The sequence below is a fragment of the Ahaetulla prasina genome, chromosome 1 (genome assembly GCF_028640845.1).
Source record: "Ahaetulla prasina isolate Xishuangbanna chromosome 1, ASM2864084v1, whole genome shotgun sequence".
Lineage (NCBI taxonomy): Eukaryota > Metazoa > Chordata > Lepidosauria > Squamata > Colubridae > Ahaetulla > Ahaetulla prasina.
This window is the reverse complement of record NC_080539.1, coordinates 67,066,385-67,094,330: the sequence shown is the minus strand read 5'-3', so window position 1 is coordinate 67,094,330 and position 27,946 is coordinate 67,066,385. Positions and strand designations below refer to the sequence as shown.

The 27,946-nt window shown below is 36.8% G+C and overlaps 2 protein-coding genes across 2 annotated transcripts in view; one reads left to right on the top strand and one right to left on the bottom strand.

The window, feature by feature from the left end:
- Positions 1 to 16,680: 16,680 nt before the first annotated feature.
- On the top strand, positions 16,681 to 23,645 carry MRPL33 (mitochondrial ribosomal protein L33). The gene is made up of 4 exons (XM_058163642.1): positions 16,681 to 16,819; positions 19,718 to 19,739; positions 20,442 to 20,548; positions 23,406 to 23,645. Exons 1-4 carry the CDS (start codon positions 16,798 to 16,800, stop codon positions 23,453 to 23,455), a joined length of 201 nt encoding a protein of 66 aa, XP_058019625.1. The 5' UTR covers positions 16,681 to 16,797; the 3' UTR covers positions 23,456 to 23,645.
- Positions 23,646 to 25,542: 1,897 nt separating this feature from the next.
- The window catches only part of RBKS (ribokinase), a 51,357-nt gene continuing 48,953 nt past the window's right edge, over positions 25,543 to 27,946 (bottom strand). Inside the window, exon 8 of the mRNA XM_058163275.1 lies at positions 25,543 to 26,137. Coding sequence (XP_058019258.1) covers positions 25,964 to 26,137 — 174 coding nt within the window. The 3' untranslated portion in view covers positions 25,543 to 25,963. The remainder of the gene's footprint in view (positions 26,138 to 27,946) is intronic.

Sequence of the window (27,946 nt, the reverse complement as noted above, 5' to 3'; positions counted from 1 at the left end):
TATGTGAATTTCCTGTTGCATTGGTTGGGTCCCAGCCAATGGTGGGTTGCTACTGGTTCAGTCCAGATCTTGCGAACCGGTAGTAACGGCAGTGGGAGGCTCCACCCACCCACCTGGACATCATCATGGATGCTCTGTGAATGCGCAGAAGCACCGCCCGCGCGCTCCCTATGCGAGCCGGTAGTGAACGTAAGTGGAACCCACCCCTGGTCCCAGCTATGTTCACACAATATACCAAGTCGTAAACTTGGTTCTGCTTCTTGTCTTCTTAACTTCCTCTTTTACCACTTCATACAATAAGTTGTCATCTACAAAAAACAGTAATCTTCACAGATTTGCCATATTTGCTCCTTTTGATTTTTTAAAAGCTGTTTAAACAGAGTACTGTATATATCATCTTTAGATACTGTTCTTTTAATTTTTTAAAAAAACTGATCAGCTTTTATTATGTGACTGTTTCTGGGCCCTAATTAAGTAATTTCTTTATTACTTAAACTTTGCATATTATAGTGAAAAAATCTATACTACAGCTTCAATCTGAGAGTTTACTTACTTGGTTTAATTATTTTTATATAATAATACAGAGAATGAAACCTCCAATTTCCATCAATATATTAATTGATTCAAACAGTAATAGCTGAAAGACAACAAGTAAGTCTGGAGGGGAATAAGAACAGTTACATATCAACAATGCCCATTTCAAAACTTCAGCCCACTTATGTATAAACACAATGCAGTACTGTATGACTAAGATCAATCCATGAGGATGTTTCCAACACACAAAGAAAAATATTTGATATAAAAATCTCTTTTTGAGACTATTAACTCCAGCAAACCACAATTTTCTCAATCTTCCCTTTCTTCTGGGCTTTTATAATATGATCCTCGTTCATTCATTCTATAAAACCAAGTCATATCAATATGCTTTTTTTTGTGCTGGTCATTTAGTTTTATATATAAACCACATCCATAACCATCCATTCATTCTTGACCCTGTCCCTTCTCCCATTTTCACTTTTTTTCCAAAATCCATGCTTGACCCACCATAACCAATAACAGCAAGGTCGCATTTCACGACCTTTAATCATCCTTGTATGTTATATTTCTGGAATGATTTGCAATATTATCCTCATATCTGTGATTTTCCTCATACACATCTTTATTCATTTCATCTTTCCACTAAATGTCCCTTTTCATACTTTTTGTTAGCTTAACTCCACACATTTCTTTGATGTTTGTAACATCATTTTTGTTTTAGGTTTTTTTTAAGTAGCTTCCACATTTTGTTTAAACCATATATTCAAAGCAGAAATTCTCCTAAGTAGTTACTCATTACACATTTTTCATTCCTATTCATTCTTCTTGCATCTTCAAATGGGCCAATCACTTTTTCTTATTTTCATTTTGTTCCTTATATTTTCACTTGCGTAAATGATTTATTAACCTTCTTTTTTTATCCTCCTCTTTTCTCTTAATTTCATAGAAACACCACCAAGCTAGTTTCTTTTTTTGCCTTTCATTTATTAATATATGCTCTTTACTATTAACTCCTCCTACATTGTATATCTATATATCATATGGCTATCCCCAGATGACCTATAGATATTAATTCTAAATCTAAAGCACACTGCATATTCTTAACATACTCTTTCTTGCCCAGAGTCACAAATAGCAGGTATTTGAAAAAGCTGTCCCAAGGCCCAGCACAGGATAGTGCTGGAATTGTCAAAGAGATTAGAAGGTCATGTGGCCATTTTCAGGGGATGGTTGCAGCCATTAATTCATTTATTTAAACTATTTATATATCCCTCTGCGTTAAAATATAACATAACAAAATAATAAAGCAGCAACAAAGAAAAAATGCACTATATAGAAGAACTTATATTCATTTGCCACAATTCCCTATTCCACACAATAAATCAAGAATCCTTTCTTCTTTGTTCACTCTATGATCCTCTCATAAAAAACTTAAAAGGAAAGAAAAATAACCAAAATGGTTATATAGTTCTATTAGCCTCCACAGCAGAAAAGGGCAGTTTGTTTTCTCCATTAAGAAAACAAATCTCCTGTTCTTAGTGAAGAACTTAATGCAGTGAGCAGTGGAACAATTGACATCTGAAATAATATTAGATTTTTATGTGAGTTCAGACCTGGAAAATATTTAAATGGCATTTGAAATATGAATTTCAGGGAGATGCGTTGGTCTGTTTGGAAGACTCAGCTCACGATGAACTTTAAGATAATTGCAATAAAGCTTTCCAGAGGCTACTTCGATGTCAGGTTTCTCTTTTACCATAAACAGACGTTTGAATGATTAATGAAGAAAGTGACTGAGGTTTATGTCAGCATTTCAAGGCATTTGTGTCAGACAAGAGCCATCCTTGGCTTTACCCCCTTAGGAGCTGCAGCTATGTATAGATCTGGTTCATTTTGAACAATTTGCCCCCTGGTTAGAAATCTCTTTAGCAATAATGACCCAGACTACATGAAGGGCTTAAAAATATTTCCTCCCCTGCAAGACCATTTTACTTCCACTGGTCTGAAGTTTCCGAAAACCAGAAGGGGAAAAACTAGCATTCCAAGCACAATCCTAGTATACTCCATTTTGAATGAAGTACACTAAGCTCTCTTGATTTTTCTGAGATAATTTTGGAGAACCAGGAAATCAGCAATATACAGGTAGTCCTCAACTTACAACAGTTCATTTAGTGACCATTCAAAGTTACGACGACACTGAAAAATGTGACGTATGATTATTTCTCATAGTTATGACCTTTACAGCATCCTGATGATCATGTGATCAAAATTCAGATGCTTGGTAACTGGTCCATATTTATGATCTTGCTGTGTCCCAAGATCATGCGATCCTTTTTGCGACCTTCTGACAAGGAAACTCAGTGGGGAAGCCAGATTCACTTAACAACCAGGTTACTAACTTATCAAGTGCAGTGATTCACTTAACAACTGTGGCAAGAAAAATCATAAAATGGGGCAAAGCTCACTTAACAAATGTCTCACTTAACAACAGAAAATTTGGGCTCAGTTTATTTATTTATTTGATTTTTATACCGCCCTTCTCCCGAAGGACTCAGGGCGGTGTACAGGCAAGATAAAACAATACAATATACAGATTAAAATACCATTTAAAAAACTTATTTAAATTAGCCTAACATTAAAAAATTTCCATACTAAAAACCCCGTTTAAAAATTGATAAAAGATAAAATTCAAGACAGCCCCGCGCAAATAAAAAGATGCGTCTTCAGTTCGCGATGGAATGTCCGAAGGTCAGGTATTTGGCGTAAACCCGGGGGAAGTTCGTTCCAGAGTGTGGGAGCCCCCACAGAGAAGGACCTTCCCCTGGGGGCTGCCAGCCGACATTGCTTGGTGGACGGCACCCTGAGAAGTCCCTCTCTGTGAGAGCGTACGGGTCGGTGGGAGGCATGTGGTAAGTTGTGGTCATAAATCATATAGGACTACTTATAGCAATAACTATATATATGAATTAGATTTTGCATTACAGATTGGCCAAGTCATAGTCACTCTTTTTTGGTTGATGGGGAACGGGGTGTATGCCTTGCCTCAAATTATTCTTGAGTCAATTTATAAGTAGCAGGTAATAATGGAACATGCAGCTAGGGACCAATATTTCTTCGACTGATCAATGACATCAGATTATTTATTTTTCTTCTTCTGGAATCCTACAGCAAGGCGTTCTTTCTGATTAAAAAAAACAGTCTTCATTTTGTATGTCCTTTCTTTTGTTTTCTACGACGTGACTAATGGAATTCTCAGGGTTAGTCCTAACATACCAAAATGGGAAATGCAGATCTAGATACAGCACTTCCTAAAGTTACCAAAGGATTATTTCCTATTGTCTAACACTCTGCACAGCTTGTTTCTTTCTGCTTTTGATTGTGGTAGAGTAAGTCAGGATTATCCATAATGAACATATCTGGGGTGTAAACCTCTTGGTTATGGAGAAGGCTGTTGGCAATAATCTTTTCTCTAGTTCTGTAACTCTACGCAAAGAAGCTTATGAAATAAGATTTTCTTTTCATCTGATAATGATAATGTTGTGGTTATCTGACAGTTTTATACAGCTTTTGTAGTAATAAACCATTGGCAAATTCCTTACAGTTCCTTGAACTTCCCACTAACCTACACATTTCAGTGTCCTCTGGAAAGAGGAGTTTGTCCAACTCTTTTAGGTTGCGAAATGGCACGATGCGATAGACTACAGCAGTGGTGGGATTCAAATTTTTTTACTACCCATTTTGTGGGCATGGTGTGGTGGGCGTGGTGTGGTGTAGTGGGTGTGACGTGGTGGGTGTAGTAGGAGAAGGATACTCTAAAATCTCCATTCCCACCCGACTCCAGGGGAAGGTTACTACAAAATACCCATTTCCTCCGGATCAACTGGAACTCAGGAGGCAGAGAATAGATGGGGGCAGGGCCAGTCAAAGGTGGTATTTACCAGTTCTCCAGCTGCTCAAAATTCTCGCTACTGGTTCTCCAGAACTGGTCAGAACCTGCTGAATACCACCTCTGGACTACAGTAATGCAGCAGGTTCCTGAGAAGGAGGGGATATATTCCAAAAAGGGAGCAACACACGATAACAACACAGTCCAGAGCTGGATCAAAAGAAAAATAAGAAATTTAGGATAGACACTTCCTAGAACCTTCCAAGGTGTATTCAATAGGACAGTCTAGTACAAGTAGTCCTTGATTTATGGCCAGAATTGAGCCCAAAATTTCTGTGGCTAAGTTAGATATTTGTAAGTGACTTTTGGCCCATTTTATGATCTTTCTTGCCTCAGCTGTTAAGTCAATCACTGCAGCTGTTAAATTAGTAACAAAGTTGTTAATGAATCTGGCTTCTCCATTGCCTTTGCTTGACAGAAGGTCACAAAAGCTGACCGCATGACCCCGAGACAGACAGTGCAACCCTCATGAATATGAGCCAGTTGCCTAATGTCTGAATTTTGATCACATGACCATGGGGATGCTGCAATAATTCTAAGTGTGAAAAAAAGGACATAATCACTTTTTTTCAGTGCTGTTGTAACTTCAAACAGTCATTAAACAGACTGTTGTAAATTGAGGACTACCTGTATAGGTTTAATCTGGCAAGATTCTATATGGTGTAAGTAAATAAAGAACTGAACTTTGGACTGGATTGTTACATTGTTCTTGAGCTAGGCCTGATATCTGCACTGAACGTTCTGTATCTATTAAGGTTAATTTTTAATTCCAACAGATTAAACTGAAAGATTTAACCCATGCAGAGAGCCTCATGGCCAAATCAGGATCTGAACCTAGCTTTCATTATTTCTATACCATGACTCTAACTATTGCATTACACTAGCACTGTTTTCAGGTACTGTTATCACATTAAGGCATAAAGGGTAATGGTTAAAATGCTGGACTAGAAATCATGAAAAAATGGCTCAGAGATGATGTTGATATACATACAGCAGATTTAAGTATAATAAACTAATTAATTACATGATATGGAAATCATGGTAGTAAGATTTTGACTTCATCTGGATAACCATTTGGCATCTCTTCCAGCTCTGGAATTTTTAACAATATCTTGGAAAATTGAAGAGTAGATTAATCCTAGGGAGAAAGACAATGACAAACATATGATGAAAATAAGGATATTTCTATGTCATTAAATATTGGGATAGCTAAATGCAATAATTTTTGGTGATAATATAAGTCTTGAAAAGAGGGGCGTAGAGAAGAAAGACAACTTTGAATTAAGGATTTTGATAAAAAAAAAAGATTAAGCAGAACCAAGCAATCATTCCTGGGTAAAATAAAGACCAAGTGTTCTTTTGAGGCAATGATTAGAGAGCAGAAACCAACATAGTTTGGGCATCTGATATAGATGGATATTGTTCTAGGAAAATAACCATGCTTGGCAAGGCTGAGAGAAATAGAAGAATGGGAAGGCAATGGACAAGGTGAGTGGACAGGATCAGAAATATCACTGCAGTGTTCCTGGAACTATGGATTGCAAGATAAAGGGCATTTGTTTATATAGACACCAGGAGAAGGCCAGAGTGGATGGCACCCAACTGTTTATTATTGGCTGTGTACATTTCTGTGTACTAATTCTTAGAATCATAGAACTGGAAAGAGTAGTTTAGACCATTAGTTGCATTACCCTGCTCAGAGCAAAGTCTAAATTAAAGCATGTTGTCAACAGATTGTTGAATCTCTGCTTGTAACTATTTGCCAATCGAAACTCTAAATCTCTTTAGGTCTTTGACTCCATTCACCAAATATTCTTACTATTTTGAAATTTTCCTAACACCAGCAAAAATTGCGTTCCTAGAACTTGAGACAATTGTTCCACACTTTGCATTCCGTGATGATAGAGGACATTTCTGTTTTTAGTGTGACAACTGTGAGATAGGGTACTAAAATACATACATACATGAATAAATACATGAATGAATGAATGAATGAATGAATGAATGAATGAATGAATGAATGACCGACCATTTCAATCATTCCTGGATGAAATAAAGATGGAGTTTCCCCTTGAGTCAATGATTAAAGGTAAAGGTTCCCCTCGCACATATGTGCTAGTTGTTTCCGACTCTAGAGGACGGTGCTCATCTCCATTTCAAAGCCGAAGAGCCAGCGCTGTCCGAAGATGTCTCCGTGGTCATGTGGCCGGTATGACTAAACGCCAAAGGCGCACGGAACACTGTTACCTTCCCACCAAAGGTGGTCCCTATTTTCTACTTGCATTTTTTAATGTGCTTTCGAACTGCTAGGTTGGCAGAAGCTGGGACAAGTAGCGGGAGCTCCCCCATTACACGGCACTAGGGATTCAAACCACTGAACTGCCGACCTTTTGATCAACAAGCTCAGTGTCTTAGCCACTGAGCCACCGTGTCCCCAAGAGGCAATGATTAGATGGCAGAAACTAACAGATATTTTACCCCATCCTATTTTTTAAAGACTAAACATACTTTATTTCTTTATGATAGTCTTCATTTCCAATTTCCTGATGATCCTTGCTGGACCTATTTCAACTGAATCATTTTAAGATGTTACTAGGCAAGTACAGATACAGTCTGAGTAGCAGAGAATAGCACGAAACACTTATTTCATATGATATGCTAAACAAATAATTCCATCAACACTGTCAAACTATTTACTGAATCTGCACTACTATTAATCTTCTCATAGTTCCCATCACCAATCTCTTTCCATTTATGACTGTATGACTATAACTTGTTGCTGGCAATCCTTATGATTTATATTGATATATTGACCATCAATTGTGTTGTAAATGTTGTACCTTGATGAACATATCTTTTCTTTTATGTACACTGAGAGCATATGCACCAAGACAAATTCCTTGTGTGTCCAATCACACTTGGCCAATAAAAAAATTCTATTCTATTCTATTCTATTCTATTCTATTCTATTCTATTCTATTCTATTCTATTCTATATGGAAAAATAGATATTAACTGCTGCAGAGTAAAATTGTGTTTGTAGAATAGAATAGAATAGAATTTTATTGGCCAAGTGTGATTGGACACACAAGGAATTTGTCTTGGTGCATATGCTCTCAGTGTACATAAAAGAAAAGATACGTTCATCAAGGTACAACATTTACAACACAATTGATGATCAATATATCAATATAAATCATAAGGATTGCCAGCAACAAGTTATAGTCATATAGTCATAAGTGGAAAGAGATTGGTGATGGGAACTATGAAACGATTAATAGTAGTGCAGATTCAGTAAATAGTCTGACAGTGTTGAGGGAATTATTTGTTTAGCAGAGTGATGGCCTTCGGGAAAAAACTGAAAAAACTGTATTTTGCTAAACTGCAAAACAATGGGAAATTATTTGGGAAATAGAAATGAACTCATGTTGGGAACTGTAGAAAATGTTCATGCACAAACTTCTTGCATTCAGTTTTTACTGAGCAGTCTTTGGTAACAGACAATTAATAGCACAAAGAAAATACAAGCATCAGACCAATATTTACATTGTTCTGGTATATTTATCATCTTTTCTCTCTCTTTTTAATATTTCACCTTAACAATGAGGTTGCAGGTGGAGATTTTTTTTTCCTTGCCAACATTACAAGAGACTCCCTCAGTTTCTTATTTGCTGCCAGGAACATAACCACACCTGTTTGGCAGTGAATAGGTAGCCTGTTATGTCCTGAAGGCACAAAGGGGATCAAGTGCACAATGATGATTTAAATAAATAAAATTTAAAAGGGAACATCTTAAACAAACGTGACAGGCTTTATGTTTTCTGTACTTAGGAAAAAGGCTCAATACGATCCCAAATAACTCCCTTCTCCCACCCACCCCAGCAGTATTTTTCCTGTTGGAACAGATCGTATCAACTTCTGAAAAATTATCAATTATTTAATGCTCAGTTCTAAATATCATTGGTTATACTGCTAATAATATGACTTTCACATGGTCTAATGTATGGTATCATTTCTTCCTTTTTATTCTTTTTTTTCCATTCCTAATTTTATTCAGAATTATAAAGAGGCTGAATTTTCACAGCACAATAAGCAAATTTTTAACCATCCTTTATTGAATACACAACTGGATGGGTTTAATACAATACATTAAGCCTTAGAACTCATGATGACTGTATTTAGTGAGCCAAAACCCAAACAAACTACATTGTGGTTTAATGTGTCGTATGAATCAGGCCAAATTAAGAATAAGAAATGGAGAAACAATTTAGGTGTGTACTACATACTTACCCGTATGTAGAGTTAAATGAACTCTGGTTCATACAGTACAGGTTTCCCATGAGAAACACTGAACCATGAAGTAAACCACATTAGCAGGAATGACATCATCCATTTAGTTAATGGAGCCTAAGTAGTTTGTAGTTTAGCACATGTAAGAACATAGTAAAATATTAAATGTGAAACCTGTTAGGAAAATTAGCCAGGTTAAGCAAATCCAGCCAACTACAATTTGACTTAAATATTTGTATGACTCCATTCCAGTGGAGTACAAAAAAGTGGGGTACAAAAGACTGAGACCAGTCTTAATGTAAACTGTTGAGGGGATTCCAACATTTACAAAGAATGCTAACCATACACTGGAACAAAGGGTTTAATATATGAGGTTTCACAGTATTAACAAATTCAGTGGATTGCTGTATCTCACTGGAACTCCAGAGAAACCTATAATCTCAAAGGATTCTTGGCAGAGACCATAAATGTCTGTTCCTCACTCCAGGCCGACAAGAAAAGCAAGTCTCCAGAGCTTTAGGAAGAAGAAAGATTACCATTTGAATCCATTTCTTGGCTACTGAAACGAAGTCACACTTATTAGCGAGCCCTTTGTCATGCATTAAGAAGTATTACCTGCTAGCATAAACAATGTGATAGAAACCATAAGATAAAGATTTACTGGAAGAAAGGAATCCTACAATCCATTAGAGTTTGAAGAAGGAAAATCTAATCCTATCTAATGTACAAAACGGGTGGGGGTGGGGGGAATCCAGATAGGTTCAATCTCAGCATTTCCTAACATGCCTTTGGCTTCTATGAACAGAGTGTTCTTTAATGTTGACGGCTGCATTTGTAACACATACCCAAGCCTTAAAGGAGAACGGCCATCTAAAGTTTTTGCCATGCAGGGTGGTGCTTGGGACTGCCGTGGAAATGGAGCCTGGTAGAATCAGGCACGTCCTGATGCCAAGTTTGATGCAAAACATGTCTATTCTCTTGAAGGGTACAGCTTTAAACAGAAGATAACCAAAATGGGGAAAAATATTTCTTCTTGTTTTGCTGGCAACTAGCCTGAAACAAGAATAAAATAAAATGTCTTCTAGGTCAGTTTTGTTTTCCCCTCTGGTCACTTGGCAATCTAAGCTGGAGGAATACCAAGATCCAGCTAGAGGAATTAAACCCACATTTGCTCACTGCAGTAATCCCCTTAAAATCTAGCTTTATTTCGGGCATATACGGAAGACTTTTTTCTCCTTTTCATAATCCAGTATAGCTGGAACAGGATTCAACTAGATATATAATTTCATTGTATATCTCCTTCTGTATGACTTAATGTTACTTGGCTATTCCTGAAACTGCCAATGCACATTTAATATATTTCTATAAAATGGTTATATTCTTCATACTACAATGAAACTTCATACTTTAGAAAACCAAAGATGAAAGTAAAAAGGCTGGTTTTTTAAAAATCTTAAAAAGTATTATTTTATTAATGATTCTGTCCTACACCATGATTATTTGGGAGCACATTATTGAGATTTCTATCTGTGTTATGTCTCCAATTATTCTTCAAATTTATGGTAGATCCAGACTGCCTGATCTGCACAACACAGATTTTGTGCATGTGTGTATGTGTGTCTGTTTACAGTAACATTGTTAGAGTAGAACAGCTATTTGATTACCATTACTGAACATCTGCACACACCAATGTGCTTTTTTCTCACAGTTGCTGATACAGAGAATGATACTGCTGTGTCAAAATTTTCACATTCAAAGTCCCCCTTTTTTCTGTTCATGGCCTGCTATTATATGGAACAAAACTGTACCTTTAATTTAGTTGAACAAAAATACAAGAAAACATGAGAAAATTGTAAAACTTGTACTTGGTCACTAATCAATTTAGATATATTTCCTAGGGAAATATGAATATTTTCCTATTGCAATGTTGTTGTTTTTTTAAAGGAAAGAGAAAAAAGTAAACCGGGCTGCCAGTAAAATTTCAAAAGTATTTCCAGAGATTTGCTTTGGTATTTGATTCAGACTCTTTTTTTTGGGAAGGAAGTGAGTCAATTTCTTTCCTAGTCTGCTCTACTTTATTTGACATTGCAACTAAGCTGGTGTTTTCTTTTGAATCACTGCACTTCTATACACCCTCATGTTCACACTAGCCACAATGATATACAAATGACGGCATGCTACTAGTGACATCATGACATAGTTCTGTCCTTACTTACTTGAATCCCAACATCTGATGCAAGTTCTAAGTTGGCGTCTTTGCATCATGACACATGTTTTATTGCTTGCCAACTTTTCTCACTGCAAATGCCTCAGTATTTCATCTTATTTCCTAAGCTCAAACCTGTCATCACTCCCTCCCTGACCCCAAAATTAAACTTCGATAGGAAAAGTCTCTGTTGATGGTTTCTTGAGATGTAAAATAGTTTAATTCATAATTCCACTAAAATATTTGCTTTATATTCCTATCAGTTAAAATGTAATCGTAATATTCAAATCCTATTTCAGCCTGTCCTCCAAATCAGGGGTCTCCAACCTTGGTCCCTTTAAGACTTGTGGACTTCAACTCCCAGAGTCCCTCCTAAACTCTGGGAATTGAAGTCCACAAGTCTTAAAGGGACCAAGGTTGGAGACCCCTGCTCCAAATGAAGTAAAAAATCTCCAATGGTTGGATTGCCTCATTACCCTTAATGATACCTCTTCTTTTCTGATATTCCTGGAAGGCTATTCTTTATACAATAGAACTAGTTTTGAAAAGGACTGTTCTGAATGGTGATACAAAATATATAACAAATAGAAACAAGGCACGACATGTAAAATCAAATCAGAGAGGCCTCCAAGAAACCTCTCAAATTGTCTTTGAGTGAGAATGTCATGTTACTCCAGAACTCAGTTTTACTGTCATCTATTTGTTTTCATTCCACATAACATCATATTAACTAGCTCTTATTATGCATTTGTTCTTGGCCTCATTAATGTGCATTCGCCATGTCAAGATGACATATTTGTTGCACTGATAACTGCAGAACGTTCAAGGACCTGGAACATTATTATTAATTCTTATATTAATTTTTTTTGGGGGGGGAATAATTACTATACTATATCCCACTCTATTTACTGGAACAGCCTCCTGCTGTAACATTTATTACTTGATGAACAAGCAGAATGAAAAATACCCTGATTTTTCTACCCAGACTTTACCTCTTTTAGTTATTTAGCTTGGCTCTGACGAAAACATAGACCTTGAATATGTTATAGTTATATTACATAACAACATAACATAACATAACATAACATAACATAACATAACATAACATAACATAACATAACATAACATAACATAACATAACGCAACATAACATAACAACATAACAATAACATAATATAATATAACAACAGAGTTGGATGGGACCTTGGAGGCCTTCTAGTCCAACCCCCTGCCCAGGCAGGAAACCCTACACCATCTCAGACAGATGGTTATCCAACATTTTCTTAAAAATTTCCAGTGTTGGAGCATTCACAACTTCTGCAGGCAAGTCGTTCCACTTATTAATTGTTCTAACTGTCAGGAAATTTCTCCTTAGTTCTAAGTTGCTTCTTTCCTTGATCAGTTTCCACCCATTGCTTCTTGTTCTACCCTCAGGTGCTTTGGAGAACAGCCCGATTCCCTCTTCTTTGTGGCAGCCCCTGAGATATTGGAACACTGCTATCATGTCTCCCCTAGTCCTTCTTTTTATTAAACTAGACATACCGAGTTCCTGCAACCGTTCTTCATATGTTTTAGCCTCCAGTCCCCTAATCATCTTTGTTGCTCTTCTCTGCACTCTTTCTAGAGTCTCAGCATCTTTTTTACATCTCGGCGACCAAAACTGAATGCAGTATTCCAAGTGTGGCCTTACCAAGGCATTATAAAGTAGCACTAACACTTCACGTGATCTTGATTCTATCCCTCTGTTTATGCAGCCCAGAACTGTGTTGGCTTTTTTAGCAGCTGCTGCACACTGCTGGCTCATATCTAAATGGTTATCCACTAGGACTCCAGTGATGATCGATGGTCCACAATTTACATTTGGCTGAACAACGAAGGCTGAAATCTCAGTTAAAGTCCTACTATGTTCAATAGAATTCATATTCTAGTAATGGTAGAGTTGCCACTTTAGGGAAGTTTTTGCTGTGATATAAACATTACATTAGTAGCAGCTGTGGAGGCACAGTGATTAGAATGCAGTACTGCAGGTTAACTCTGCCCACAGCCAAGAGTTTGAATCTGATGAGCTCAAGGTTGACTCAGCCATCTATCCTTCTGAGATCTATAAAATGAGGACCCAAATTGTTGGGGGGAATATCCTGATGCTGTAAACTGCTTAGGGAGTGCTGTAAAACACCATAAAGTGGTATATAGATCTAAGTGCTATTGCTATTACAGGTAGTCCTCAAGTTATGATTACAATTTATGTATCAAATTACATAAATTACATAAATTTATGTCGCTAAGTGATAGCCCACTTTACGACTTTTCTTGCCACAGCTGTTAAGTGAATCATTGCATTTTAAAGTTCGTAACATGGTTTGTTAAGTGAATCTGGTTTTACCATTGATTTTGCTAGTCAGAAGGTCACAAAAGCTGATCACATGACCCTGGGACACTGCAACCATCATAAATATGAACCAGTTGCCAAGCATCTGAATTTTGATCAAGTGACCATAGGGATGTTGTAACTGTCGTAAGTATGAAACATGGTCATAAGTCACTTTTTTCAATGCTGTTGTAACTTTGAACGGTCACTAAATGAACTGTTGTAAATTGAGGAATACCTGTACTCAGTCAGCTACCTACTGATTAGGTTTGGTATGTCTCCAAATATCCAGATGTTGGGAATAATGGTGGGAAAGAAATATATTCTACTTGGAAGCATGTCAGCAGCAACTCATCTGTCACAATTATAAAGAAAACAGTCCATTCAATTGTCTTTGGATTTAATCTGGTATGACTGTTCTTGTAGCCTCATATTAAAATGTAGATATGCTCTTGGACTATTAATTTTCACCCCCTTGTTCAACTCCATTTTTCAACCAGGAAATTAAGTTATTTAATAGTGTAAAGGCTCCCATGTGTGTTTCTTGTCTTCAGCTTTACAGACCAAATAGAGAACAAGCAAAAGTCTTAAAATTTTACACAGCAGTTAAAGCCACAGAAGAATATTTGTTATAATACTTGGTTTTCCACTATCAAAGTACAGATATAAGGATTTTCTTATTTGAACAACTGTAAAGTCCTTGGTGTTCTCGGAGCTTGATGGTTTCCTTGCAGACATTTCATTACCAAACTAGGTAACATCATCATATTTACACAACCATTTTCTCAGCTTTCAATTCTGTTGACACATTATGTATTGCTATGCAGATATGCCTTTCTGTATCTCAATGGCATGCTTTCCTGTTTCCCATTCATGCCTGAGAAGTTTGATAGGCTGCAGCTCTAAAGGGTGCAACAGACTAATTAACATTATTTATTCGTTCTATGGAAATATCTAGGATCCATTTCAACAAATCAGATACTGTTTACAAAAATATAAAGAAGGATGAAGCAGACTAAAACAATAATGAAACAGAAAGGACCTGCAACCCATAGCATTGTTCCTAATGAACCATAAAGAAGAATTCGGTAATGGATAGGTTCCTCTCTTGTAATAGTTAGAAGTCAATATAAATATAATGCCTATGGAGATTCTCAGTCATCCAGGTTATGGTTGTCTCAAAGGTACTTTTCCAAAAATCAACTGGACTTTATTGGTTTTTTTCTTAGAAAATGTTTTGCTTCTCACCCAAGCTTCTTCAGTTCAGTTCAGCACCTTTGGGACAATATAACTAGAAATGAGTTGGGAACGACTAGCACATATTTTAGAAAATTTAGAACTAGGCCATCTTCGGTATGACCTGAGCATAGCTCATAAAATCATCTGCTACAACGTCCTTCCTGTCAATGACTACTTCAGCTTCAACCACAACAAGTCACGAGCACACAATAGAGTTAAGGTTAATGTGAACCGCTCCAATCTGTGTTTCTTGTCTTCAGCTTTACAGACCAAATAGAGAACAAGCAAAAGTCTTAAAATTTTACACAGCAGTTAAAGCCACAGAAGAATATTTGTTATAATACTTGGTTTTCCACTATCAAAGTACAGATATAAGGATTTTCTTATTTGAACAACTGTAAAGTCCTTGGTGTTCTCGGAGCTTGGTGGTTTCCTTGCAGACATTTCATTACCAAACTAGGTAACATCATCATATTTACACAACCATTTTCTCAGCTTTCAATTCTGTTGACACATTATGTATTGCTATGCAGATATGCCTTTCTGTATCTCAACGGCATGCTTTCCTGTTTCCCATTCATGCCTGAGAAGTTTGATAGGCTGCAGCTCTAAAGGGTGCAACAGACTAATTAACATTATTTATTCGTTCTATGGAAATATCTAGGATCCATTTCAACAAATCAGATACTGTTTACAAAAATATAAAGAAGGATGAAGCAGACTAAAACAATAATGAAACAGAAAGGACCTGCAACCCATAGCATTGTTCCTAATGAACCATAAAGAAGAATTCGGTAATGGATAGGTTCCTCTCTTGTAATAGTTAGAAGTCAATATAAATATAATGCCTATGGAGATTCTCAGTCATCCAGGTTATGGTTGTCTCAAAGGTACTTTTCCAAAAATCAACTGGACTTTATTGGTTTTTTTCTTAGAAAATGTTTTGCTTCTCACCCAAGCTTCTTCAGTTCAGTTTAGCACCTTTGGGACAATATAACTAGAAATGAGTTGGGAACGACTAGCACATATTTTAGAAAATTTAGAACTAGGCCGTCTTCGGTATGACCTGAGCATAGCTCATAAAATCATCTGCTACAATGTCCTTCCTGTCAATGACTACTTCAGCTTCAACCACAAGTCACGAGCACCCAATAGATTTAAGGTTAATGTGAACCGCTCCAATCTTGATTGCAGAAAATATGACTTCAGTAACAGAGTTGTTAATGCCTGGAATGCACTACCAGATTCTGTGGTCTCATCCCAAAATCCCAAAATCTTTAACCAAAGACTATCTACTATTGACCTCACCCCATTCCTAAGAGGTCTATAAGGGGCGTGCATAAGAGCACCAGCGTGCCTACCTACTGTCCCTGTCCTAATGTTCTCTTGAATTGTATTCATTTTATATATTCAATTCAGGCTTATACTTATATATATTATTTAATATATACTAGACATAAATAAATAAATAAATAAATAAATAAATAAATAAATATAAATAAATATGTGAGAGGGGAATCTTTACCTTTACCTTTAAATTCCTTGTGTGTCCAATCACACTTGGCCAATAAAATTCTATCTATCTATCTATCTATCTAAATAGAAATGAATGGTAAGGTTTGCCTAATATATTGAACTTCAGGCTAGCAAATAGTATTTTAGATTTGCATAAAGTCACTGTGGTCACTATGTGGCAGGAATCTAGGAAACTGGGTAATCCCTAATCTGGATAAAGATACATATTTATTACATATGGGTAAGTGTGAAACATGGTCCGATGACAATCTTGGGAAACATTTGAAAAAGGATTTGTATTCCTGCAGGTCCTCCAACACTAGGCAAGTAACGTAGTTTCTGGCTGGAGTCTTCTGCCTGGTGTTTTATTTCAGCAGCCTCCTATTAGTATCTAGTAGCAAAACGAAGCACAAGAAGTCACTATGATCCCCGGCGGCTAAAGGGTTAATTCACGCTGCCGAACGAACGGAGAGCAGCAGCAGTTGTCAGAGCAACCAGAGAGGGAGGAGCCTGCAGATTCAGGAAAAAAGAGGAGGAGCTCTACAATAAATGCCCAGTTTCTCAGATTGCATGAGGCGGGCTTTAGCGAGGCGGAAGTAAAAAAAAACAAAACAAAACCACCGGACGCTCCGGAAGTATTTATGGCTCGGTGGTTACTTGGAGTTGAGTGTATTTAGTTGCCGGAATCGTCGTCATCATGTTTCTGACGGTGGTCAATTGTGAGTTGACTGAGAGTTTCCCCCCTTGGGGAAGTTTCGTGTGGTGCGGGCGCAGCAGTACCAAGCCTCCCTTGGTACGAAGCCTTTGCCCGGTTCCCCGGGAACACGGCTCAGAAATCCGAGGTTACTCCTTGGAATAAGCCGTTTAAGATGCTTCTCCTTAAGGCTCGCGAGAAGCGGCAGTGGGTCCACGCTCCCCTTAGCGCTGACGGGAGTGGCTGCAGGGCGAAGGTCCCGTTTCTAATACCTTCCCGTCTACCTGGTTTCTGAAAGGTCGGCCCTCTAGTGCAGGGGTCTCCAAACTTGGCCACTTTAAGACTTGTGGACTTCAACTCCCAGAATTCCTCAGCCAGCTTTGCTTTGCTGGCTTTTGCTTTGCTGGCTGAGGAATTCTGGGAGTTGAAGTCCACAAGTCTTAAAGTTGCCAAGATTAGACACACCTGCACTAATGATTCACGGCCCTACATTACGGTTATGCCAACCTTATCCATCATTTGGGAATCAAGTAGAGATTTTATATATACAGGTAGTCCTTGACTTACAATCGTTCCTTTAGTCACTGCTCAAAGTTACACCCGCGCTGAAAAAATTGACTCAGCACCGTTTTTACACACTTAATGACCATTGCAGCATTCCCATAATCATGCGAGCAAAATTCAGATGCTTGTGTGGCAACCGGTTCACATTTATCACCGGTGCTGTGTCCCAAGGTCATGTGATCAACTTTTGCGACCTGACAAGCAAAGTCAATGGGGAAAGCCAGAGTCGCTTAACAACCAGGTTACTAACATACCAACTGCAGTGAATCACTTAACCAATTGTGCCAAGGAAGGTCGTAAAACGGGGCACAATTGACTTAACAAATGTCTCACTTAGCAACAGAAATGTTGGGCTCCATTGCGGTCGTAAGTTGAGGTCTACCTGTACATTAATCGTCCTTTCTGCACAGAATGTAGAGTAAAGGGGGTTGTTTCCCCTGCATTCCTGAAACAGATTTGTCGGGGTTTATAACTCAAGTAGGGATAAGACTGAAAAAGTGGAGAATAATTTGTGGAGGGAAAGGGTGCTTTTAGAAAATGTGGGCGGCTCATACTAGAATCTGTTTGCATCTGTTTAATACAGCTACATCTTTTTCTAGAATCAAAGGGCTGTCCTATGCAACCTTAGCACAGTCTTGGAAAAAGGAGTTGTGATAACTGCAACATACCTGTCCATGCAAATTTCCTCAATTCCAGCTTTAATGAATAGTACAGAGTTGCTGCATTAAAAGCAATGTCTCAGATTCAGTTTTACAAATCTGGAAAGCTTTAACGAATGAAACTAATAAACCATGGTTTGATGATACATAAATTAAAGATAAGATATTAAGATATTGACCATTGAGCAAAGTTAGATAGGGAGGGAGGAGTTGTAGCTGTTTCGATATTACTGAACTGCAGCTGCCAGCAGCTTTAAAAAGTATACATCACCTTGGATTGTTAAGAACTGTAACTCTAGGCAGCATACAAAAAACAGTGCTAAAAGCAAAATATAATGATAACAGAAAACAGATAACTATTAATAATCAGGGCCTCAAGTTTATTGCAAGTCACTGGATGGGAACCCTACTCATTCTAATCCAAATGCCTGAAGAAAAAGCCAGGTCTTCACGGCTTGCAAGGTTTGAGTCAGCTATAAATTGGGGGGAGATTTTTGCAGAAGGCAAATGCCACCACAAAAAAGTATGCTTCCTGGGTCTCATAAAATGATATTGTTTCAGAGTTGGGACCTAAGCGGGTGTTACCCTTCTGTTGAAGTGTATAGGATAGAGGATTTGCAAATATTCTATTTTGGAATCTGTTTAGGAATTATTGATAGCAGCCAGGAGTCACAAAAAATGTATATACTATATATAATGACTATATATAGTGACTATTAGCAGGGGTGTCCAACCTTGGCAACTTTAAGACTTGTGGACTTAAACTCCCACAATTCCTCAGCCAGCTTTGCTTAAGTTTAAGTCCACAAGTCTTAAAATTGCCAAGTTTGGACACCCCTGCAATATACTATATATAGTTGTTAGCCATCAAGAGCCATTGGGAATAGATGGCATACAAGCTAAGTAAATAAACTCTATCTAGTCCGGAATCCTTAAATTTGCATTAGAAAAGAATGTTAAAAATGTGAGTCATGAGTTTTCCTTGATGTTATTTAAATGGTTTTAAATGCTGCTCATTTCATTTCCACAGTTGGATTTGCAATTTGTTGTATGTGGGACTGCCTTTGAAAACAGCCTGAAAACTAGTTAATTCAAAATAGACTGCTTACTAGGCTAGATTGGTCACTGAGATAGTTGGTACAAACATGTCTGTTCTTCACCATCTAGATTGGCTGCCAGTTCATTTTCAGACCCAATTAAAAATATTGGTTTTGATCTTCAAAGTCGTAAACAGCTTAGTACTAGATTACCCGAATGTGAGCACCTTCTCCTATATGTACTTACCTGGACTGTTAAGATCATTTAATGAGACCCCCTCTCACTAGGTCTTGTCACCAAAGGAGATGATGTAGGTCTCTATATGGAAGAGCCTTTTCTGTGGTGGTACCCCTTTATGAAAACCCCTCTCTGGAGAGGCTTGTCTGACACCCATGTTGGTTGCGCTTTAGTGCCAGGTAGAAATATTTCTGTTCTCCCAGTCTTTTTAACTGATTTAATTTCAATTATTAGTTTTTGACTGACCTCTGTGTTGCTGCCTAGCTAATAAGGTTTTTTTAATATTTTGTTTTTTTGTAAATTGCTGATAGGTTATTAGTTAGTTTAACAAAATAAAATAAATTATATGGCAGGACTAATCTGGTGTATTGGTAAATAAATTAAAATATTTTAAATTTTTTTTCTTTTTTGTTTTGCAATGCCAGTGGCCAAGAAAGCCAAATCAAAGTAAGTAAACATTTGAATTGCACTTACTACTCTAAAACTGTACAGTTCAGATAACTGCTGCTATTAATGGCAGTTGGGTTCTTTCTGTAATGGATTGCCTTTTGTACCAAAAATAATTATTAAGAAATCAGTGTGAAATTTCTGAAAAAGAGCTGTTCAATTAAGTAAATATTAAGCGAACACAGCTTTTCCTTTAATCTCTCAGGTTGATGTAGTGCCAGAAGTTGCAGAATTTAGGAGTTGAAACCAACATGTTCAGTTATGTCTGTTATACGTTTAATTTTTCTATGTTAAGAGCTAATTCAGTATCATATAGAATGTGGCCAATTCAGTTCTCTTTAGAGAATTACTTTCTTGATTTCAATATGGGTGATTATAATATTTTATTAAATCTATATGCCATACTACTCTTTGTAGCACACAATCATGCACCTCTCACCATGGGATGGAGAGTTGATGGGACATACAGGGCTATAAGAGGAGAAAGAGATAGCTTTCTCAATAAAGCCTTGCTTTTAGGGCTTCTCATTGTAAGTAATTATCTTATTAAAAAACCCTTAATCTAAAATTAAGGAAAATTGAGAAGATTTAAGTTAAATATGTTAACAGACAATCATGCATGCACCACAAAGTCAAAAATGAACTACAGAAAATAATCATAGCTAGCCAAATAAAAAGGTGTTTTTGATGTTATTATTCTAGGTATATACTTGTGAGAATGGTCAGTGAAGCAGGAACAGGCTGTTCTTTTAATGTAAAAAGACTCCGGCTTCAAGACAAGCTGGTAATGCTAAGATATGATCGCTTTGGTAAGAAATTGAAGAATGTTTTGTTGGGGTTTATAAATGAGAAGAATATTTTTTTATATTTGCAGTGTATTTTTGAATACAACCAAAATATATGTTGAAACCTCTGGTGTAACATACCAATACTTATAGTATTCAAATGGTTTGAGTAGGAATATTCAAGGTACTGAAATCTTAAAAATCTCCGAAACATTATGAAAAATATCAGACTTTGGTACATACTACAGTGTACCAAAGGATAAATGGATAAAACTGAGGCCTGCTAATGTAATACATTTGTTGTTAAATAGAAGCACTGGTCAAGATTGAATAAAAAGATAAAGGCTGAAATAAGTAATGTGGGGATGTGCTGGGAGTAATCTTCCAAGATAGAAATAATTTTGCAAAGATATTGAGACACAGAAAGGTTTAAGGTGGATTTTCTCAATTGGAAAGAAAATTAGTTCTGCCATAAATACTTGAAACTGAATGTCGGTGTCAAAGCTTGTGGTTCTTTTGGTTGTACAATGTAATTTCAGCAGTGTGATGGCCTGTATTACCTTGGTAGCTATATGTATTCTATACATGTGAGAAGGTTCCCCCAATAATGCCTGTTGTACTAAACATTTCTTAAAAGAGCTGGCTCCCTAAATAGCATCCCCTCCGTAAGGTGTGTGATGTTCAGCAAATCCGGTACAAATGCCTACAGAAACAAGTCTTGGAGCTTATATTGGTATGCTGTTTCAGCCCTTCAAGCTAGAATAGGAAACCAACATGAATGCTAATACAATTTTAGTATAAAAATCTTGCAAGTCTAAATGTGCTTCTCCTCCCTCTTTATCTACAAGAGAACTGGGAAGGGTCAAGCCTGAGATGCTTTCTCAAATTATAATTCTGTCTTGGACTGAAATTTCTTTAGACTGCTCAATATCTTGGTTGCAGCTCTTCCTCCTGTTCTTTAAGGTTACTCTTACAGCCCATTACAGCTATTTGAATTCCTGCTTGGCAAGGTCCTTTCTCTACAAATATTTGTACTGGGTGCCTACATCCCTGGGGGAAGTTTATGTCCCATTTTTAATTTAAGGATCGTATTTTCTCAACAGGGATTTATTCCTAAACATTGTGATTATACGTCAGTATAGCTGCAGTCCAATTTAGATCTGTTTAAAATGAGCAGCCCTGATGATACAGATCAGTTCCTAAATAAATTGTTCAAGAGTCCTTCCCAAAACTTTTGATGTTTTTGATCAAATGATCCAAACAAGAAACAATATCTTGATTTAAACTGGAAGGAACTTCATATAGTTTGCTTTAGATGAATTATTTTAGAAGTTACATCACTGATATAAATTAGATTGGAACTGTAAGAAAAATAGGAAGAAAAATTATTCAGGAAAAATGTACAATTACTGATCTCAATATTTTTAATTTTGGTGTTAAATAGAAGCACTGGTCAAGATTGAATAAAAGATAAAGGCTGAAATAAGTAATGTGGGATGTGCTGGGAGTAATCTTCCAAGATAGAAATAATTTTGCAAAGATATTGAGACACAGAAAGGTTTAAGGTGGATTTTCTCAATTGGAAAGAAAATTAGTTCTGCCATAAATACTTGAAACTGAATGTCGGTGTCAAAGCTTGTGGTTCTTTTGGTTGTACAATGTAATTTCAGCAGTGTGATGGCCTGTATTACCTTGGTAGCTATATGTATTCTATACATGTGAGAAGGTTCCCCCAATAATGCCTGTTGTACTAAACATTTCTTAAAAGAGCTGGCTCCCTAAATAGCATCCCCTCCGTAAGGTGTGTGATGTTCAGCAAATCCGGTACAAATGCCTACAGAAACAAGTCTTGGAGCTTATATTGGTATGCTGTTTCAGCCCTTCAAGCTAGAATAGGAAACCAACATGAATGCTAATACAATTTTAGTATAAAAATCTTGCAAGTCTAAATGTGCTTCTCCTCCCTCTTTATCTACAAGAGAACTGGGAAGGGTCAAGCCTGAGATGCTTTCTCAAATTATAATTCTGTCTTGGACTGAAATTTCTTTAGACTGCTCAATATCTTGGTTGCAGCTCTTCCTCCTGTTCTTTAAGGTTACTCTTACAGCCCATTACAGCTATTTGAATTCCTGCTTGGCAAGGTCCTTTCTCTACAAATATTTGTACTGGGTGCCTACATCCCTGGGGGAAGTTTATGTCCCATTTTTAATTTAAGGATCGTATTTTCTCAACAGGGATTTATTCCTAAACATTGTGATTATACGTCAGTATAGCTGCAGTCCAATTTAGATCTGTTTAAAATGAGCAGCCCTGATGATACAGATCAGTTCCTAAATAAATTGTTCAAGAGTCCTTCCCAAAACTTTTGATGTTTTTGATCAAATGATCCAAACAAGAAACAATATCTTGATTTAAACTGGAAGGAACTTCATATACTTTGCTTTAGATGAATTATTTTAGAAGTTACATCACTGATATAAATTAGATTGGAACTGTAAGAAAAATAGGAAGAAAAATTATTCAGGAAAAATGTACAATTACTGATCTCAATATTTTTAATTTTTGGTGTTAAATCATTGAAACTTGTAGGTAATTACATACATATAGATATTCTATTTGTTTCTTACCATTTAGGTTTCAAACCATAACTCTTTTAAGTAAAAATAAGTAAAGTTTTCTTTACTTATTTTACAGTATTTGTAAAGCACCCCAAATGATATAGACTAGGTGGCCTTCAACTTATTTGCTGTACATTACATTCATATCTATCTTCATGTGATAAAGGGCATGCAATTGAGCCAATCATTGATTTAATTGTATTTATGTAAACATGCAAGTTGCCATAATTTTAGGGATTTCCTTTTTACTTGTCTTTTCATAGTCAAACAGAAAGTCCTCTTCAAAGAACAAAAAAAGATCTGTTCTGTGTAACTGATGCTTGGCTAAGAAGATTTGTGAAGACGTATACAAGGAAATACGAAGGTGGCAATGCTGAAGAGAGAAAACGAACTGAGATGGTCAAAGTCAATTGTAAATGAAAACATCACTGAAAGATATTTAGAATATGGATTTTCATCAATAACTTTGTTTTTATACTTGTGAATTAAAACTCTGAATCTACTGCATGTGTTTCATTTCAACCCGAGAGGTGAAACCACATACAAGAGGCTTCCTCAGTTTTTTGCACTCAAACTATAGATTGCAGCAAATGGTTCAGATACATCTGGGAGAAACAGGTTTACGGAAGCTTATTCTCTCCTAAGATTCATTCCATGTAGGTACAAAACTGAACAATGGAATAATCTGCCTAGCTTTATTGGCTGTCTCAGGTATACAGGCAGGCAGTGGGACTTATATTGCTTTTTAAGGAATTTTATTTAGTAGCTACGGTTGACGGGTGTTTTGGGTTTTATTTAATTTATTATACTCTATTAGAATTCTGTACCACTGCAAAGATACTTTGTTGTACACCCCACCCCCCAAAGACCACATCCCATAAACATCCATACCACAAACTGAAATGAACAGTTTTTAAAAATTCATACCATGATTTCATTTCAAATATAAAGAGAGCTGTCTGTCAAATTCCCCATTCCATGCATAAGCAGGGGGTTGGACTAGAAGATATCCAAGGCCCCTTCCAACTCTTGTTACTCTGCATTTCAAGATGCTGGTCATTGCTTTTAAAGTAGTATCACAATGCTTAGTAGAAGCCAGGTATCTAACAGAATATTTGGATTCTATTCTCCAATTAGAATCTACCCACCCAAAATATGCCAGCAGAATGAGGTGTGCATTTTCTGCAGGAACTGTTTTCCTCTGGAATATATCTAACCAGAATTAACACATGCATCTTGCTCTTAATATTTAGGAAGCTTGTGAAACTTGGCTTTTCCAGAGTACTTGGAATTGAGTATGTGATGGTTTTACTTGTGATTGTGGGAGCTTGGATTAAGATTAGTCCTATTGTGATTGCTGGCTCCATCATACGATAGTTTTTGAGTGTTGTAAAGTTTATATGTTTATAGTGTATTGCATATATGCTGTGAACTGCTTGGAGTGAGTGAGTGAAGCAGTATAGAAGCATTCTAAACAAACGTAAGTGAACGTCTTCTGGTATATGTCTTTTATTCAGGAAAAAGTTGTTCCAATAATATAGGGACCATGTCAGAGAAATTTCAAATTCTAGTTTTTAAAAGTTACAACTTCTACAGCTATATCTGGAAGTTGAGTCATGGCAACTGCATTACCACAAAAGTGAGCCTTGCCTTTTTGTGTATGCTATGCCTCAATATATTAAACAGTTCTTTCTGCTTTGATCATCCTGTTTCATTCAGTGCAAACAAAAGGTTTTCCAAATTGCACAAAAAAATTTATTTTCAGAGTAGGATCACAATTTTAAAACATACAGTAATAAAAGGGTCCTTGCTTAAGTGACTAAGACATGGAAATAATTTCACCGTAAAGCTGAAATGCTGTATCCTAAACTGGAATTGCAGTGTGTGACACCTACCATGTGCACCTCATTCAGGATAAGGCTAAGTAACAATATGCAATTTATAGCATCTTCATTTTGGCATCAATGTAGTTGGCATTTGTTTAAAAAGTTTGAGCAGAGAAAAATCAAATGTGTTACACAGCTTAAAATAGGATTTGTGGCAGATCCTTTCTGTAAGGGTAGGAAGTCTGTGTCCCGGTTGTTTGAGTGCTAATGGATGCTATGAAGTTACTTCTCCTCAGCATTTCATGTAGAGGTAGATCGGGGTAGTGAGCCAGGTAGAACGCTAGTGCTCCAACAAAACTGTCACCAGCTCCCTAGAAGAAAACAAGAGGAAAAATGAAATACTACAAATGGTAAATAGAAAATCCTGTAAACCACATACTTTAAAAATTACCACCCTGTGTTTTCATGAAAATGTATTGAATTCTCAAGTCTTAAAAGCATGGATGAATGTGAATGAAATGGACATAACTGATAATAGACTTGTGTTTAAAGGTGACAACTTCTACAGCTATATCTGGAAGTTGAGTCATGGCAACTGCATTACCACAAAAGTGAGCCTTGCCTTTTTGTGTATGCTATGCCTCAATATATTAAACAGTTCTTTCTGCTTTGATCATCCTGTTTCATTCAGTGCAAACAAAAGGTTTTCCAAATTGCACAAAAAAATTTATTTTCAGAGTAGGATCACAATTTTAAAACATACAGTAATAAAAGGGTCCTTGCTTAAGTGACTAAGACATGGAAATAATTTCACCGTAAAGCTGAAATGCTGTATCCTAAACTGGAATTGCAGTGTGTGACACCTACCATGTGCACCTCATTCAGGATAAGGCTAAGCAACAATATGCAATTTATAGCATCTTCATTTTGGCATCAATGTAGTTGGCATTTGTTTAAAAAGTTTGAGCAGAGAAAAATCAAATGTGTTACACAGCTTAAAATAGGATTTGTGGCAGATCCTTTCTGTAAGGGTAGGAAGTCTGTGTCCCGGTTGTTTGAGTGCTAATGGATGCTATGAAGTTACTTCTCCTCAGCATTTCATGTAGAGGTAGATCGGGGTAGTGAGCCAGGTAGAACGCTAGTGCTCCAACAAAACTGTCACCAGCTCCCTAGAAGAAAACAAAAGGGGAAAAATGAAATACTACAAATGGTAAATAGAAAATCCTGTAAACCACATACTTTAAAAATTACCACCCTGTGTTTTCATGAAAATGCATTGAATTCTCAAGTCTTAAATGCATGGATGAATGTGAATGAAATGGACATAACTGATAATAGACTTGTGTTTAAAGGTGACTCAACTTTTGCTAACTCTGGTTCCCAACGGATGCAGACATACAAGGGCAGGGGATGTTTCTCCATCCCTAATTTAGAATGGCTTTTGTTCTACGTTTTGGAAACTATTTTATAAAAAAAGGATTAGTTGGCAAGAGAATACCTAGAAAATAAAAGGTATAGTGGGGCAGAATTCAGGATCTACAAGTATTTATTGGGTTGTTCATAGCTTGAAAATGATTTGGAAGAAATGTTTTAGATCTTATTCAAGTGAAACCCATTTCTGCCTCTCATGTTTGGAAAAAAAAGGCAGCTTAAGTAATAGCAATGTGCTACCTGAAATTTAAAACAAGTGTTTCAAATACTGCTTCAAAGTAGAAATAGCATTGTTCTGTAGCCATCTGCTGGGGTGGGGTTGTCATAAAAATTAAAAGGGAGGCAGAATCAGGACAAAACCCTCTACCTTTTATACAGGCATTGAAAATTGTACACTTTGTGTGCGGAAGCTATTTGTCTCTCAAGAGTTGGAAAAGAAAGCTGCACATAGGAAATGTTAAATGTAATGAACTTATTGTAGCCTGTTTTTATGGTAGAAAATATTCCACTTATCCAAACAAGACTCTGGGATAATCCTTTGGATTCTGTAAAGTTGAGCCACAGACTTCTATAGTTAATAGAAGCCACATCCATCTGTGGCTACTAGAATTAAAATTTCCCCAAAATATCAGCAACACCCAGAATGTTTCCTTTTCACAGAATACTTCCATTTTCAGTTCTGACTCATGGTATTCTATATCCTTCATGTAGCTAAAACTATAAAACCAGAAGTATGGCTACTTTAGGTTTTGGTGAAGCTTAAGTAATAGCAATGTGCTACCTGAAATTTAAAACAAGTGTTTCAAATACTGCTTCAAAGTAGAAATAGCATTGTTCTGTAGCCATCTGCTGGGGTGGGGTTGTCATAAAAATTAAAAGGGAGGCAGAATCAGGACAAAACCCTCTACCTTTTATACAGGCATTGAAAATTGTACACTTTGTGTGCGGAAGCTATTTGTCTCTCAAGAGTTGGAAAAGAAAGCTGCACATAGGAAATGTTAAATGTAATGAACTTATTGTAGCCTGTTTTTATGGTAGAAAATATTCCACTTATCCAAACAAGACTCTGGGATAATCCTTTGGATTCTGTAAAGTTGAGCCACAGACTTCTATAGTTAATAGAAGCCACATCCATCTCTCAGCTGAGGGAGGGAGGTTTCAACCGGTAGGTGCCTCATTTCCCACCCTCGGCTTATACTCGAGTCCCCAGTTTACCCCAGTTTTTGGGGTAAAATTGGGGACCTCGGCTTATACTCGGATCGGCTTATATTCGAGTATATACGGTAAGTCTTTCTGTGATAACAGAAAAAGCTGTATTAATTGGTTTGATTTGCATATAGTACACAATTTCTTCATTACTTCCTCAGAAGTAGGACTACCTACATACAGAATGATTCTAGATCAATGTTTTGCAGTCCAAGCACTGTAATGACAGGTTCTGATCAATGATAAGAGTATAGACTGCTAGATTTTAGGAAATTAGAAAATATGACGGAATTACAATAAAACTGAAATGCCCACTATGACCCCATGTTCTTATATTTTGA

Coding starts and splice junctions, on each gene's coding strand:
- MRPL33 (XM_058163642.1), top strand. CDS start 16,798: ATGTTTCTGACGGTGGTCAATT. Junction 16,820..19,717: donor GTTTCTGACGGTGGTCAATT/GTGAGTTGACTG, acceptor TTGCAATGCCAG/TGGCCAAGAAAGCCAAATCA. Junction 19,740..20,441: donor GCCAAGAAAGCCAAATCAAA/GTAAGTAAACAT, acceptor TTATTATTCTAG/GTATATACTTGTGAGAATGG.